Genomic DNA, 14,494 nt, shown 5'->3' with positions numbered 1-14,494 from the left:
CAATATTTCATAACAATATTTGTGGTAAATCATTGTTTAGACCTTGCAAATTTTCATTTTTACCGGGGCACTGAAGCACCTCCCTCATATTATTAGCAGTGTTTGATACTTAATGAATAGTTAATAACAAATTAAGAGGTGAAAATGGGCAACTAAATAGAATAAATAGCTAATTGAATATTCTTATCCTCAGCTCACAGGCAGAGAAGACAGATTAACACCAAATTTAAACATGGATGAGTTATTTTGGACAATAAAATCTGTTATTCTAAAAGGATAGCTTATTTTATTCTATTTTATTCCCACTGTTTGGCTGTGATTCTCAGAAATAATAATTTATTTTTGCCTTATTAAAACATTGCATATAAATGATTGATTAAAATGTATTCACTGCTGAGTTTCTTCCGGTGAAGCAAATTATCTCATTTGATATCCAATATGTCGCATAACAGTCAGCTACCATGAATCAGACACTAGACACCATGCATTTCATGTATGAGTTTTCCAGATTACAATCTTCAAATAGAACATAAAGGTCCTCTTACTATTTGGAAGTGGGAAAAAAATGTGGAATTCATCAACACATAAGGTTCGCTAATTAATAACAATGGCCGAAATGCAGAATCAAGGTTCAGAGCATGAAAGAGATCATATAGTTCTCTAATTCAATATGACAATGAAAAAGATTAATAGCCGCACTGCCAAAAATCCTATCAAAACATGAAAAGTCACTCATGCGACAAGAGTGCTTGCAGTGGTAGACTCGCTGCATAAAAAACAGGGGCGCATTAGTTACAATACAGCAACAGTAATAGTTCCACAAGATTATATTCATGATGAATGAAACCTAAGCATCAGCAAAGGAGGCTGGGGGAAATCATCAATAAAAATTGAACAAGGTTACTCTTGTTCTATTTTAATGCTAGTCCCTCGATTTATGAAGAACTGAAAAAAATGGAATAAATCAATGAGGATATAAGAACATGTAACCATGTAATGCACATCACTCACGAGTATAAATGGGAATTCCCAGATGTATAAATAAAAGTAGGTTTGACGTTAATTCTTGAACATACAGATCACTGTTATTGGCCGCTCGAGGAAAATATGAAGGATTTAAAGAACTTACAAAACAACATATAAGCACGCATTTGAAAATTCCAAACCTCAACCTATGCTATTGCTTAGCTTCCATATTGAAAATATTTATAAGTTGATGGAAGAATGGAAATTGATACACATTGCCTTTTTTCTGAGATAACTAATTATCAGAAAATGGGATTTCTACAAACTCATTAACAATTGGAAGAGATCATTATTCATGGACATCTCAAGTAGATGAGAAAAAAAATAGTTGGCATAAAACATTTTGGACTAAATTAACATATCAAATCAATTTGGAAGACCTAAGGAAAATTGCAATAAACGTGCCATAAGTTCTCAACCTCAACATATGTGATGAATAGGCAATGTGTCATGAACAATACAGTGCCACCTTCCTAGGGGATGAATAGTTGATTATTCAGGAATTAATTTTCAAACAAAGCATGAAATCCAGTGATATTGCAAAAATACAAGCAATTCCTGGAGCCTGGACTGCAGTTAGGCTCAAAGACAAGTCATAAAACACAAACAAAATTTAAATATACATCAAAATTGCACAGCAGAACCACAAAGCATCAGATAGTATTTACCAATCAAGATCACCAAGTTTATCACTAGTACCTCTACCTCAATTAAAGTTACGAAAATATAGATCAGAGTCAATACATATCAAGCATCCACATTATCAAATGAAGCATATCATTCCATGAGAGGATAGAGCTCTACAAGTCTCTCAATTATAGACTCTCCCATCAGTTTAGAAAAACCACAATGTAATGAAAATGGTCATTTCAAATAGCAACAACTACATAACAATCCCATCATGCCCTTACAAATAAATCCTTCAAAGGAATTTTCTTCCCCGATAACATAAACCTACTAGTATCACCAATCTACCAAGATGATTAAATTAACCTTCTCCACAAAACAGTTTAGATTCATCTACAAGTCATCTGCCAAGACTAAGGAAACACTGAGCACATCTCTTCAACCTAAGCTGATTTATATTTAAAAAAAATAAACTTAAATTTTGCCAGCATATGAAATCAATTTCCAAAACACATACCCACACCATCTATCAAAAATACCATCACAACCTAAATGCAATACACAGTTTATACAACAAAACTTAGCTTTTCATGTTAATAGAAAAAATAAAACAAACACGCCCGAATAACAGTCAACAAGATGAAGAAGAATACTCACTACTTCCAAACGGGAGGGAGCTTCTTGGTCCTCTTGTAGTAGCGAGCAAGGCGATGGATCCTGCTCTCGACCAGGATCAGCCTGAACTTGGAATCCTTGTCCTTCCTATTCCTCTCCAAATGCTTCCTTATCGCCACTGCCTTCTTGATCAGGTGATAGAGATCCTCAGGGATCTCAGGCGCCAAACCTCAAAAACCCAACAAAAAAATTACATAACAAAAAAACTACTGAGAAATCATGAGAACAAAACAAGAAAAAGCAATACCATGGCCCTTGAGAATGCGGAGGATCTTGCTCCCTGTGACACTCTTCACCTGAGCAATCCCGTGTGAGTCACGGAGAATCACACCGATCTGCGACGGTGTCAGGCCCTTCTTCGCAAACTTGCAGATGTTTTCATCCACCTACGAACAGCACAATGGTCCCCAAAAAAAAAACACGATAACACAATTAAAATTTACCAAAAATCGATCTAAGCGGAGCAACGAATTGATCGATGGAATTCTCACATCCAGAGCGGAAATCTTGAGCCAGCTCGGAGGAGTCCTCTTGTAGGGCAATGCTGATGAGGAGATACCTTTCCTGCAGATCAAAGGCAACGACATCAGAATGATAGAGATCCAAAGACGAAGGAAATGAAGATGAACTACGAACCCGCGGCTGTGCATGCGACCCATGGTGTACGGGGCGGTGGCTCACGGCGATGCCGGCAAACCCTTCGCGCGTTTGAAGACGAAGAGCGAACTCCAAAGCCGGCGGGGGACAACGACTAGGGTTTTGTTTGACTTTATAGTAGAAGGATCGGATGCTGTAATTACAAAACTATCCTTGTTACCTTTGTTAATATACAAATCCTCGGTCGCCAAAATAATATTTATATACATACGGTTAAAATAAATGTATAATTTTAATTTAGCTTTTTTTAATACAATTAAGTTTTTATTTATATTATTTATGATACTAATAATTAAAATTTTTTAATAACACTTATTTATTTATGTAATAAATATCCATAAGGCCTTTAAAATTTAAAATATATAACAATTTTCATTATAGGAGTTGTTTAATTATATTATTTTTTATATATAATATTATCTCAAAACCTCTCACAATTTTAAAAACTCCGATGCAAAGCCGAGAATAATGCCTAGTATATATATACACATGTTTTTAGAAATAAAATGTTGTATTATATTGATAACCATTTTTTTTGCTTGTAAACTAGAAATGATATTTTTTTATTTATTTAAACCTAAGTGATTTTTGGGACAAAATCTAAGTAAAATATTTTAAATTTGTTTAAAAAAAATCCCTCTTCTAAAGAGCCATTTATTTTCTTAAAAACACGCGAAAAAAAATTTCCGCTTACGGTTTTTACAAATTAAGACATGTGTGTTTTTTTTATAATTAAGTACTTTGTGGTTTTCTGATTTTTACAAATTAAGGAAAAGCCATCAACGCCGTCTATGTTTGCTTAAGTGGCAAGGGTAAAAACCAATTTTTCAAATAAATTTTTCTAGTGCTAACTAAATTCTTTCAAAAAGGAGAATACGGTGAGACGAAGGAACTCATCGTCGGAATCGAGGTAGAGCTTCGATTTTTGATAAGGCTTGTCTTATTTTAACTGAGAAATTCTGAGATTTAGATGGGAAGAGGAAGGAGAGTAGAAGAAGAAGAAGAAGAAGAAGAAGAATGATAGAGGAAGAAGACAAGAGGATTGGAGAAAATTATGGCTGAAGATGTCCTTCATTGTATTCCTCATTTGATTATATAGCCATATAAAGAGAATCCTTATAATGCTGGCATTTCCTCAAACATGTGTTATGTCAAGATATTCTAGCTAGCTATAACAATCTCACTAACAATCTATGAATGGAAATTACAACTCATTCATTTATTTATTACGTACTAATTAATAATAACTAATTACTAATCAGCATTAATTGCTCCCATGATGAAGTCTGGGAATTTGGCTTGATTCTCTCCTTTGTTTCTCCTTGTGCTCTGCCTATTGAATACATTGTTTGTGCTAGCCCCATCAGGATTACTTCCCATAACAATTTCCCACACCGTCTCCGGAGAAACCGCATCTAATCCTGAACATCGGCGTTCAACCCGAGCTCCTCAATGGGGATGACATCAAGAAGAGTCAAGATCTAAAGGTTCAAATAGTGAAAACTGCCGGAGACCAGCGGATTAAGCAACAATAACCAAATCAGGCCAGAAATGGTGCAGTAATCCATGAGCATCTTTGCATGGATGAATCCATGATAGGAGGATCTTCATTTTAGCTTAAACTAACTTATAGTTGGCACAGAAAATAAATAAATAAATAAATAAGTGAAAAGTCGATTTTGCCCTGCCACGTAAGCAAATACAAGCTGTGTTGACAATTTTCTTTATTTGCAAAAATCGAAAAACCACAAAGTACTTAATTGTAAAAAAAACACACATGTCAACCATATAGGTTTTTTTTAAACTTTCCCCAAAAAAATATATAGAATTTCAAAATATCTCCCATGAGATTATATTAATCACATCTTGATAATTAAGTAATAAAGATATTGAAGTAGTTTTTAGATAAAATAAGGCAAGTAGGTGAAGAAAGTTTCGGTAAAATTGGAAACAATAAGCAACATGTAATCCCTGATTCAGATAATAAAATAAAAATAATAAATAGTTGAACAAAGGTTCAATTCAACATTTAAAAGCCAAGGGCAACATGTTCATACTTCATGCTTAGATAAGAACACCAGAAGTAAACAGAGATACAACTACCAAAAGTCCGCTGCAATGTAACTCATAAATAGTAATCCATACAGGATTTATATCTAAAATTGAAGGGCTGTCACAGAAAAACACCCTTCAAACTTCACGAATAACAATATCGAAATCAAAATGCAGCTTTCAGGTTTTCAAAATGCAGAGCAAGCCTTTTTTTCCCCCAAATAACCAGTAGGTTCGATCTCAAGGGCACTGAGGATCGAAGCTGCAACAAGTTTTACCCACGATTCCGGGAAGAAGACCAGGTGGACGATGATGATGACAGCCTTGAACCACCACCTCCGCCAAGTGACCGGCGATCATCATTTCGCCATCGATCGTTGGCTTGGGGTGGCCTATCATCTGACCTACTCCAACGATCATTGCTACTTTCAGATGGTGGTGCAGCAGGTGGCTCAGAGCGGCGAAACTTCGGCACATATTTGCCGGGAGCTGGTGCATTGGTCACGGCAGCAGCTGAGGCAACCACAGGCTCCACCGGACGGGATGCAGGAACAGGGTCAGCCAGTCTTGCGACAGGTTCAGAAGATCTCACAAGAAGAGCTTCTTTTCTCTCCCTCTCTTTCTTCTCTTCAATCTCCCTCTCTCTTTGCCGCTGCCTCTCAGCAATTTCATCAAGTTTAGCTTTCCTCTCTGCCTCCTCTCTTTTCTTCCTTTCTGCCTCTGCAAAATGTGAAGAGAAACAATTCAATAAAAAGGCAAGAAAAAAGAAACACGGTATTTTGGTGATCATGTCCAGTCAGAAAATTTAAACGCCCACAAGAGAATGACCAAAACATATACTTTTAAACTTCCCCATGCAGAATAGTATAAAAAGACAGGTTTTTCCAATGAAAGTCCATATATCAAGTTTTGTGAGACATATTTACAACCGTACCTTCACGCTTCCTGGCTTCCTCCTCTTCCTGCAGTTTGGTTAGCCTCTCTTCCTCAGATTTCAGATAGAAAAGCAGCTTTCGCTTGATTTCCCTGTCTCGCTTCCTCATTGTGACATGCTGGTTAATGCGCTCTTCTCTTTCATTCTTTAATCTGCTATATTCCGCTTCCCTGTGACCGACGATCTTACTCTGGAAAATAACCTGCAAGAGAAGGGCATTAAGGAAATCAAGAATCAGGATGGCAGGACAACTTACAAGAAGATGGTGGGTTTTCAAATGTTTCTCCAGGAAAATAGTGTATTGCAATCAGCACGCAATGGTTATGCATTTAACATGGGTATAATTATAGCTGAATGCTAGATCAGAAAATCAAAGAAAGAGAGTTACAAAATCCAAAAAAGAGTTAAAAAGAGTAAAAAAGGCAAGGTGATAAAACCTTATTGGGCAGCATCCTGCTCAGTCTATTTTTCTCTAGAAGATCACCCGCATGGTGCTGTCTGCTCAGCTCAATCTCTTTCTGCGGAATTAGGATAGCTTATCATTATATTACTTCACCCAAACAACACGGGTATAATGACAACAAGAAAGAAACAAACCAGCTGCTCGCTTTCATGGAGAATCCTTTCATCCTGAAGACGTTGTTGGTATGCCTGATCAACAAGTGGTGCTTGTTCATCCATCTTAGCATGTTCAAAATGATCCACAGTTTTTCTTAATTTATGCAGCTTCTTCTCCATCTCTTGTCGTTCCTTAATTTGCTCACTTAATGCCATCTCAATCAGAACCTGCTTAGTAACCTTTTCCTGCAAAAGTTTAATTAAAATATGATAAACCAAAGCGAAAGATCACTCAATTCTGATAATGATGTTATATAAATATAATAAGACAGTACATATGACGATGCAGATAATTAGTTTATTACCCCCTCAAGCACAGGCCTCTTTCCTTTCTTTTTCGTTCGTTTCTCAGTTTCTAAAAGTAATGCTTGAGCTTCTTGGAGTTCCCTCTCCTCTATTTCACGGCGGATTCTCTGCTCTTCCCTTCGGGTATATTCAGAGGCAAGTCGCTTCTGTTCTGCCTCCTCAGTTATTTTCTGCAGTTTCAATCTTTTTGATTCTTCCTCGCGTTCCTTATCCAAAAAAGACAAGCTGTTAGAGCACATAAAAATGGAATGGTAAACCAGAAATTTTCTTCAGGAAACGATAATTGCTATATACCATTTCAAGCATCTGGCGCTCATGTTCTTCCTTACGCTTCTCTATAATGGACTTCCGGGCAAGGAGTCTCTTGTGTTCCTTATCAACAATATCAGCTAAGCCAAGCCAGCTATCCCCCAGCTTGGATTGCTTTCTCACTGATGGATAAATAAGACCCCTTGCTTTATTGAGAGAATCGGCAAGAATTGCCAAGTGACTACTTAGACTATCAGACTCAATGTCCTGAAAAAAATTATTTTATACCAATAGTTAAAAACACATGAAAACTTAATCCCAATGTAAATTAATAAACACATAAAAAATGATTCGTTCACAATAACGGTATCAACTATTTGCAGCATACAGAAGTTGGGAATGCACTGAAGCATTCTATTTCAAGCCATTAATCTCAAGCAACAAAATAATTTGCAGAATTTTTTCCCCTAATCACTAAAAAAAAATATATAGAGAGGAAGATGTAGAAGACAGATGGCATTCACATACCATAGTACCAAAATGAACTGTACCCTTTAGATGATCAATTCTCATGGCAATAAAATTATATTTCACAGCATCAACAGAAATCTTCTCCATAACTGAGAAATCAAAAAATGGAATCATCATTGAAAGCTTCTCAATTTTCATTGATTGATACACTTGAGAAACCTGAAGAAGGAAAAGACAGCATAGAAATAAGCAATGTAATCAATATCCGCTTTGAAAACCAAAAAGAATTCATGAATGGGCGGGGTATATGAATGTAGACCTGCTGGAGCACTCTCAATGTGCAAAGCTTCTCTAAGGCAGGAACATACTGCGAAAGATGCACATCAGGAAGGGAAGAGGCTGAAATAAGTTTGCCTCCCACCTTGGATATCTTGGCAAGCAAAGGCTGAACCTTTGATGCAAGATCCAATGGGAAGAATTCATTTTCTAAAAGATGGTACAGGTCCTTAACTTCTTGTGAGACACAGCTCATCACACCTTTGGAGACCTAAACAGAAAATTGCTTGTTTATTAAATACACAGATGTAAAATATTTCTCCGAGCAAAATTTATGCTCTTTGATGAAAATAAGGCACAAGTTTATCCTGCAGATTTCTTTTATAATATCACTAATAAAGCATTTGTGGGTGTCGGCTTTACATTCAAGGAGGCTTTTATAGAGCATGTAAAGTAAAAGGAGTCATCATAAAGTACATCATATCCTGTAAGTATATTAAGACATGAATTAAATAAATAATAACATGAATGCAATGGTATGACATTAGAATAAAATGTCATTCAAAGGTTGTTGTCCAGCTACAAATATCAATAAGGAGTAATAACAAGAAAGTATCAAAGAAAAATGCTTACCCCTATATAATCATTATAACTGACAGTAGCGGCAATAAATTCAGAGAGAAGATATTAGAGGCACATATAAAGCCATTAATTTCATGACATCATAAAGAGATAAAGCATATATTACTTAAAAAAATATCAATTAATCTGTTTTACGTTGAAAATCAGTTAAGTCACAGATCTAATCCAAAGAAATAGTTCTAGACAACCAAAATATGAGATTATGCAGTATGCGATGACAATCAATTATTTTTAAAAAGCAAGCCAATGCCACTGTGTCTATCTATTCTTCAAGATAAGCAAAAACTTGTCAATTCATAAAAATAGTCATATGTTTGCTACACAGATGCTTCTAGGAACCAACCAAAAGTATCAACCGTGTCCCTTGCCATGCATAAAGCTCTGAATCCAAGTAGCATGGAGCAATTATAACATAGAGGTTGCTAGGGATATTGAAAATTAATCATACTACTCATCATATCTTGTCATCCAACAGTCTCTGGCAAACACATAACTGAGAGATCTGATTTCTCCAGATTATGCATAGCTACCTCAGTATATACCATTTCTGTATAACCACCAACTGAAGCCTAGTTTGATAGTAAAAAATGACAACAAAATAATGTGGACCATAAAACATGCTCAATAATGACATGGACAAATACACCACTTAGTGAACCTTGACACTATGCAAATAAATATTTACCATAAAAACATTTAAGCAGAGGAGATAAATTGCTCACACATGCGATCAATTACCATGCAATCTCAAATTACATTACTCAGAACATAAGTTATGTTGTGTTTAATAACCAAGTTTCCAGAAGAATCAAGCACACAAAATCAAGCAACTGCCATGTTTGGACATGATGACGAAAAATCACTATCGATATAATCAAAGACAGAGAAGTGGAAAGATCAATCAAGAATCTTATTCGTATAGATTAAAACCTCTTATTAATGCAGGAACCACTTCAATTGAAAGAATACAAATAACAAGAATTTTCTGAAATTTTTTAGCAACTCAAAACCAACAGTGGATTAACATTCTAACTTATGGAATGAAACTTATCCGCCATGAGCATCACATAAACAACATTTAGATCGAATTCTATATGTTGATTCCTACAATCAAATTGTGCTAGTTTAGCATCTGTTGATACCAACTTAAGAGAACAGGGCACCAAGTAAAGTATTTAGTGCTTACCAATTCTGAGAGAAGTGATGCACGTGATAGCTGCAAGAAAAATAAACTTGCCTTAGAATTAAGGTACACAACCATCACAAGAGAACAAAAAGGGCAAGCAAATTTTTTTTATACATACCACTTCTCTACCCTCTCGCTTAGGATCCACAATAAAACTTATGAGGCTGGTCATCCGTAAATTCCGTTCTTTTTCATTTTCAAGTTCCAAATGAGATGAACCATATGAATGGTCATATGGAGTCACTGCAAGAGCAGCTAACAGGACAGATGAAGCAATAAACTGCAAATCTTTTTGTGATAAATTCTTATTGTAACTTTTCTGTAGAGTGAAAAGTTTGAGCCATGCGTATGCATGGTAAAGATGACTGTTTGACATCCAAAATATCTCTGTCAGCTTAGAATAATAGATAACCATCGTAGATGGCTTAGGGCTTTTCTTTACCATGCTCATTAAACCATGGATATCCTCCACTGACCGGAAGGCTTCCTGCAACAATACAAAATTATATTAAATTAAGGAAAAGACTAGCATTGAGGGGGGGAAAAAGGAATTGATATACATGTTAATAACAACAATACACACCTGCCATAGTCCAAGCTCAGTTGCCATCTTAAGTTGTTCTACTCTTGTATCCAAGTAAAGATGAAGACTTTCAGGAGCGCTCAAATCTGGCCTATCCCTTTGATCTCGGTATTTGTTTAGATTGGCAAGATGGTTTCTAATTATCTCACATAGCCGACGAAATTCAGTGGTTCTTTTGTATTGCTTGCAGAACTGGAAGGCCCGATGTGCAGTCATCTGCATGTTGAATCAAAGACAGTAAGCATAAGACCAATGACAACACCACATTTATTCGTGTGAAAAATACTACTTTGAACTGACAATTATCGAAATTTCTAGGATCTACCAAATGACGAAATCTATCATCTAAGCAGCTTATTGGAAACAGTTATACAGGGAAAATGCAATGATTACGATAAAAATCAACCTAGAGTCATACTCAACATTTAAAAAAGTACATATAAAGCCATCATTTGTCAAAATGTATAATTACCAATGGCATCCAGAGTGAAACCTGAGGTGAAATGAATAAACCTAAGTCCTATGCATACCCACAGTTCAAACAACCATCATATAGAACGTGTGATAAGAAAACTGACAACTGGCATTAGGTGAAATGTATAAACCGAAGCCCCACACATATCCGCAGTTCAAATAACCATAATATAGAACTCGTGATGAGAAAACTGATAACGAACACAAATTCAATCTGGAAAATTTAGAATTATAGCGGGCATCAGAATGGCTAATCTTCTTGGCTTAATTATTGAGATTTTCCCAGTGAACACATATCCCCCCTACAATGCTTTCCATCCCAATCCAACCAGTTCCAAATGGGAGATAAATTATAGAAGCAAATGTTTAATTAGGAATAAAAGGCAAATGAAGGTATATCTGATTAGCCAAACCAGTTCCAGGGAGGCAAGCTAAATTCAAAAAAATATGTCATCAGCTGGTATACCCTTACACTGCTCAAAGTAACCCGGTATTTAATCACATTTTATTTTTAAATACCATAAAGGTCTTGATGTACAGTTTATCACATATATCATCATAAAACCTTCCATATTTACATGTAGCTTCTTAAATTGTTTCATACGTTCAAGTATACGTGTGTGCACACGGGCGCGTGTGTGTGCGCGAGGGAGCACAAGTGTAACCATCTTTCTTGACATCTAGAATATTATAGGGGTACTTTTGCTAATGGTTAAAAAATGTATGAAATGCACATTTTCATGAAAATCCACATATAGTGATAAAAATTGCATCATCAGTAACATGTAACTTACCGCATATAGAGCTTCCAACTTAGAATTGTTCCGCAAAATCTCAAGCACAGTTCTATAGGTTTCCCACAGAAACTTGAACCATGGGGTAACAACCTCCCTGTCAGACCTTTCCTTTCCCTTCTCTCCACTGACATAACTCAGCATTAAATCTTCAGGCCTCTTATCTGCTTCCAGATCCTCTACATCCAAGGCATCTTCTAGTGCTTGTGCCTGGTTTCGTGCTTGCTCAGCCCTCTCAGACGAGAGCTGCATGAAGTGTTTTATAACCTCCTCCAATGAACTAACATTCACTTGTTGGCAAACAATGCGGTATTGGATAAGCCCATCCTTTGCAAATCTGCCTCTCCGCATATCCACACAGAGTTCAACATATTTGAACATGATCTTTTCAAGGGTTTTCTGCCAAGCCCTGTATCTCTTTGAAGTAATAAGATCATGAAGTGCTTGCAAGGCAGCTTGCTTTTGCCCAACATTGATCAGTTCTGCACATGGACAAGATTGTTAAAACTTTTAAAGCAACACCACAAAAAGAAAAAACTATAATGATTTTATTAAATTGACATGAAACCATCAAAACTAATGGGAGACTGCATCAGCAAGAAAAAAAAAAGGCAAAACTACATCTAAGCAAGCTCAAATTGCACCTGACAAAAGATATGAAGAGAGATGGAGAGAGAAGGTATTCCGGATATGGAAACAAAAAGGAGCCAGACCATGAAATATGGGGATCCTACGAGCTCAACTGAACTTGGTGGAAAAATAATAACAGGCATATACAGGCTAATGAAAATCTACACTTAATTTTATGCAATAGACAAAATTGACCGAGATAGAATGAACAATTTCCTTGCATTGAATAAAGAGCATCACTGGACAAACAAAACTCTATCCTTTAGTCCGTTAACACCGAAGGTTTGGGTCAACAGAATACCTTGCAAACGGACATAGATTAATGAAAACCTACACAAGATTCTATGAGCAAGACACAAACTAGGGAGAGATAGCACATGCAATAAACTCGAGAACTAACATCATCAAGGCCATTGAGACCTCAGGTAATTTGACACATAATGACCAGATAGATCCAAACAATTTACAAAAGTTTTGCAAACCAGAGCTTCTAAAAATCAGTGAACAATAAATTAAAAAACACAAAAACAAAAACAAAGACACTGCTACAACAAAGAACTGCTTTCCAGTTAAAATAAGATAGCGATTGCTACAATATCCCCAAATATCACAGAATTAACAACGAATGCAACATCTTACGGCCAAAGCAAATGAGGTTGAGACAAAATACTAACCCTCGGCACGCTTCAGAGCGTTCTCCGGCTTAGCAAAGGTCGCCATGATTGCCAAAAACCTTTAGCTGTCGCCTGCTCCAACAAGCAGGCGCAGTAATCACCTAAAATAAAAAGAACCAAAGATTTGATATCGTTAATCTCTCTAATCCAAAAAAAGCAAAAAAACAAAAACAAAAACAAAAAAAGAAAACCTAAATTAAGTGATAAAAATCTAATTTTTAACCACTTCTCACTCAATCTATCAATCCCTGATCTATATTTAAATCAAAAACCAATAATCCACCGAATATTAAGGGTTAAAAACACCGTTGCACAAACTGTAGACGAAAATATAAACCCTAAGATCCACAAAAAAAGGCCACTGAACTTTTCAATAAAAATCAAGTTAGAAACCACAGATCCAAAGCATATCAAATCCTCCGAAAACCTCAAAACCTAGAGAAATTACCTCGTGCGTGGGGGAACCGAAACTGAAACTTGGAGATCGATCGCGACGGCGCCGTGCGAGCGAAAGAAGAAGAAAGGGCGTGCGAGAGAGAGCCGCACTTAGGTTTTATATTGATTGCAAAATTACTTTTTTGCACTTCCAATGGTTTCTCAAACTCTTGGTTCAAAATTTTAAAAAGAAAAAAAAAATAGAGATAAATATTAGCTTGTTTGAGTGTAAATAGTGTATTTATTATGTTTGGTATGTTCGAATTAATAAATTTTTATTTAAGGTATTTTATATATTTGGTAATATTATTATAATGTAATATTATATTTTGTGTGAGCCCCACCCTTAAATTAGATCCTAGCCGTCAATGCAAGTTTTTTTCAATCGAGACCATTGATTGCTAGCTCCATCCCTCTACCACTGACCTCTTATAAAAAAACCCTAGCCCTCTTTTTCCTTTACTTCATGGTGGTGCCGTGGCGAGGACGAGTGGATCTTCTTATCGAGTGTTGTTTTGCTTCTTTCAAGGTAAGATCTTTGAGCTTGTTGCATAATTAATGATTATTATTGATGCCGGTTGGCTCTAGATTTATTTCTTTCTGAAACCCTAAAATTTGTTCCTATTTGTGATTCACCTTTAAAACATTAGATTTAGACCTTGAGTTTCTAGGGTTTGTTCTCAATTTGTAGTTTGAAGGAGTTTTGTTTCTTTTTTGATGTATGTACCTAAGCATATTCTTAGGATCTTTGACCGTGATGCTTGTATGGATTTAATCACATCTCAAGGATGAGATTTTGCATGATATATTTGATGTAATGTGAAGTATAGTTGATTGAGGTATAATCTTTCGCCATGAGAAAGGAATTGTTAGTTGATCTAATTTGAGAGGTTTCAGATTTTCGTTTTTGACAATAGAAGAAATCCCTCTCCTTTTTTAGAGATCTTAGAGGAATAATTTGGAGGAGAGTAAAATATGAAAGTTGTAGATTTTGATGTTACCTAAATACCTGCAAAATTTCAGATTTATTACATCTGTAGTCTGTGAGATATAGCCTTTTTAGTATAATTGTCTCGGATGATATTTCTGTGCAGAACTTGAAGAATCATGGCCGATTTTGATGATCAGAGAGATTGAATTAGATAAGGTGAAAAATAAGAAAGTCGTTCATTTTTGAGTTGTCTG

General features: G+C 35.9%; 2 protein-coding genes across 2 annotated transcripts; both read right to left on the bottom strand.

The window, feature by feature from the left end:
* Positions 1-457: 457 nt before the first annotated feature.
* LOC120272677 (40S ribosomal protein S13-like) lies at positions 458-3,102 on the bottom strand. The gene is made up of 5 exons (XM_039279554.1): positions 2,965-3,102; positions 2,820-2,892; positions 2,576-2,714; positions 2,311-2,497; positions 458-766 (listed from the first exon to the last, which is right to left on the bottom strand). Exons 1-5 carry the CDS (start codon positions 2,985-2,987, stop codon positions 733-735), a joined length of 456 nt encoding a protein of 151 aa, XP_039135488.1. The 5' UTR covers positions 2,988-3,102; the 3' UTR covers positions 458-732.
* A 1,876-nt stretch (positions 3,103-4,978) lies between these two features.
* On the bottom strand, positions 4,979-13,444 carry LOC120271995 (eukaryotic translation initiation factor 3 subunit A). Its single transcript, XM_039278693.1, has 14 exons — positions 13,323-13,444; positions 12,875-12,975; positions 11,571-12,052; positions 10,303-10,518; positions 9,838-10,206; positions 9,720-9,749; positions 7,935-8,162; positions 7,673-7,834; positions 7,190-7,411; positions 6,895-7,101; positions 6,569-6,775; positions 6,409-6,489; positions 5,972-6,173; positions 4,979-5,757 (listed from the first exon to the last, which is right to left on the bottom strand). Exons 2-14 carry the CDS (start codon positions 12,918-12,920, stop codon positions 5,312-5,314), a joined length of 2,898 nt encoding a protein of 965 aa, XP_039134627.1. The 5' UTR covers positions 12,921-12,975; positions 13,323-13,444; the 3' UTR covers positions 4,979-5,311.
* Between the last annotated feature and the right edge of the window lie 1,050 nt (positions 13,445-14,494).

Source organism: Dioscorea cayenensis, chromosome 11 (assembly GCF_009730915.1).
Source record: "Dioscorea cayenensis subsp. rotundata cultivar TDr96_F1 chromosome 11, TDr96_F1_v2_PseudoChromosome.rev07_lg8_w22 25.fasta, whole genome shotgun sequence".
NCBI lineage: Eukaryota > Viridiplantae > Streptophyta > Magnoliopsida > Dioscoreales > Dioscoreaceae > Dioscorea > Dioscorea cayenensis.
This window is presented reverse-complemented; position numbering and strand designations above follow the sequence as displayed.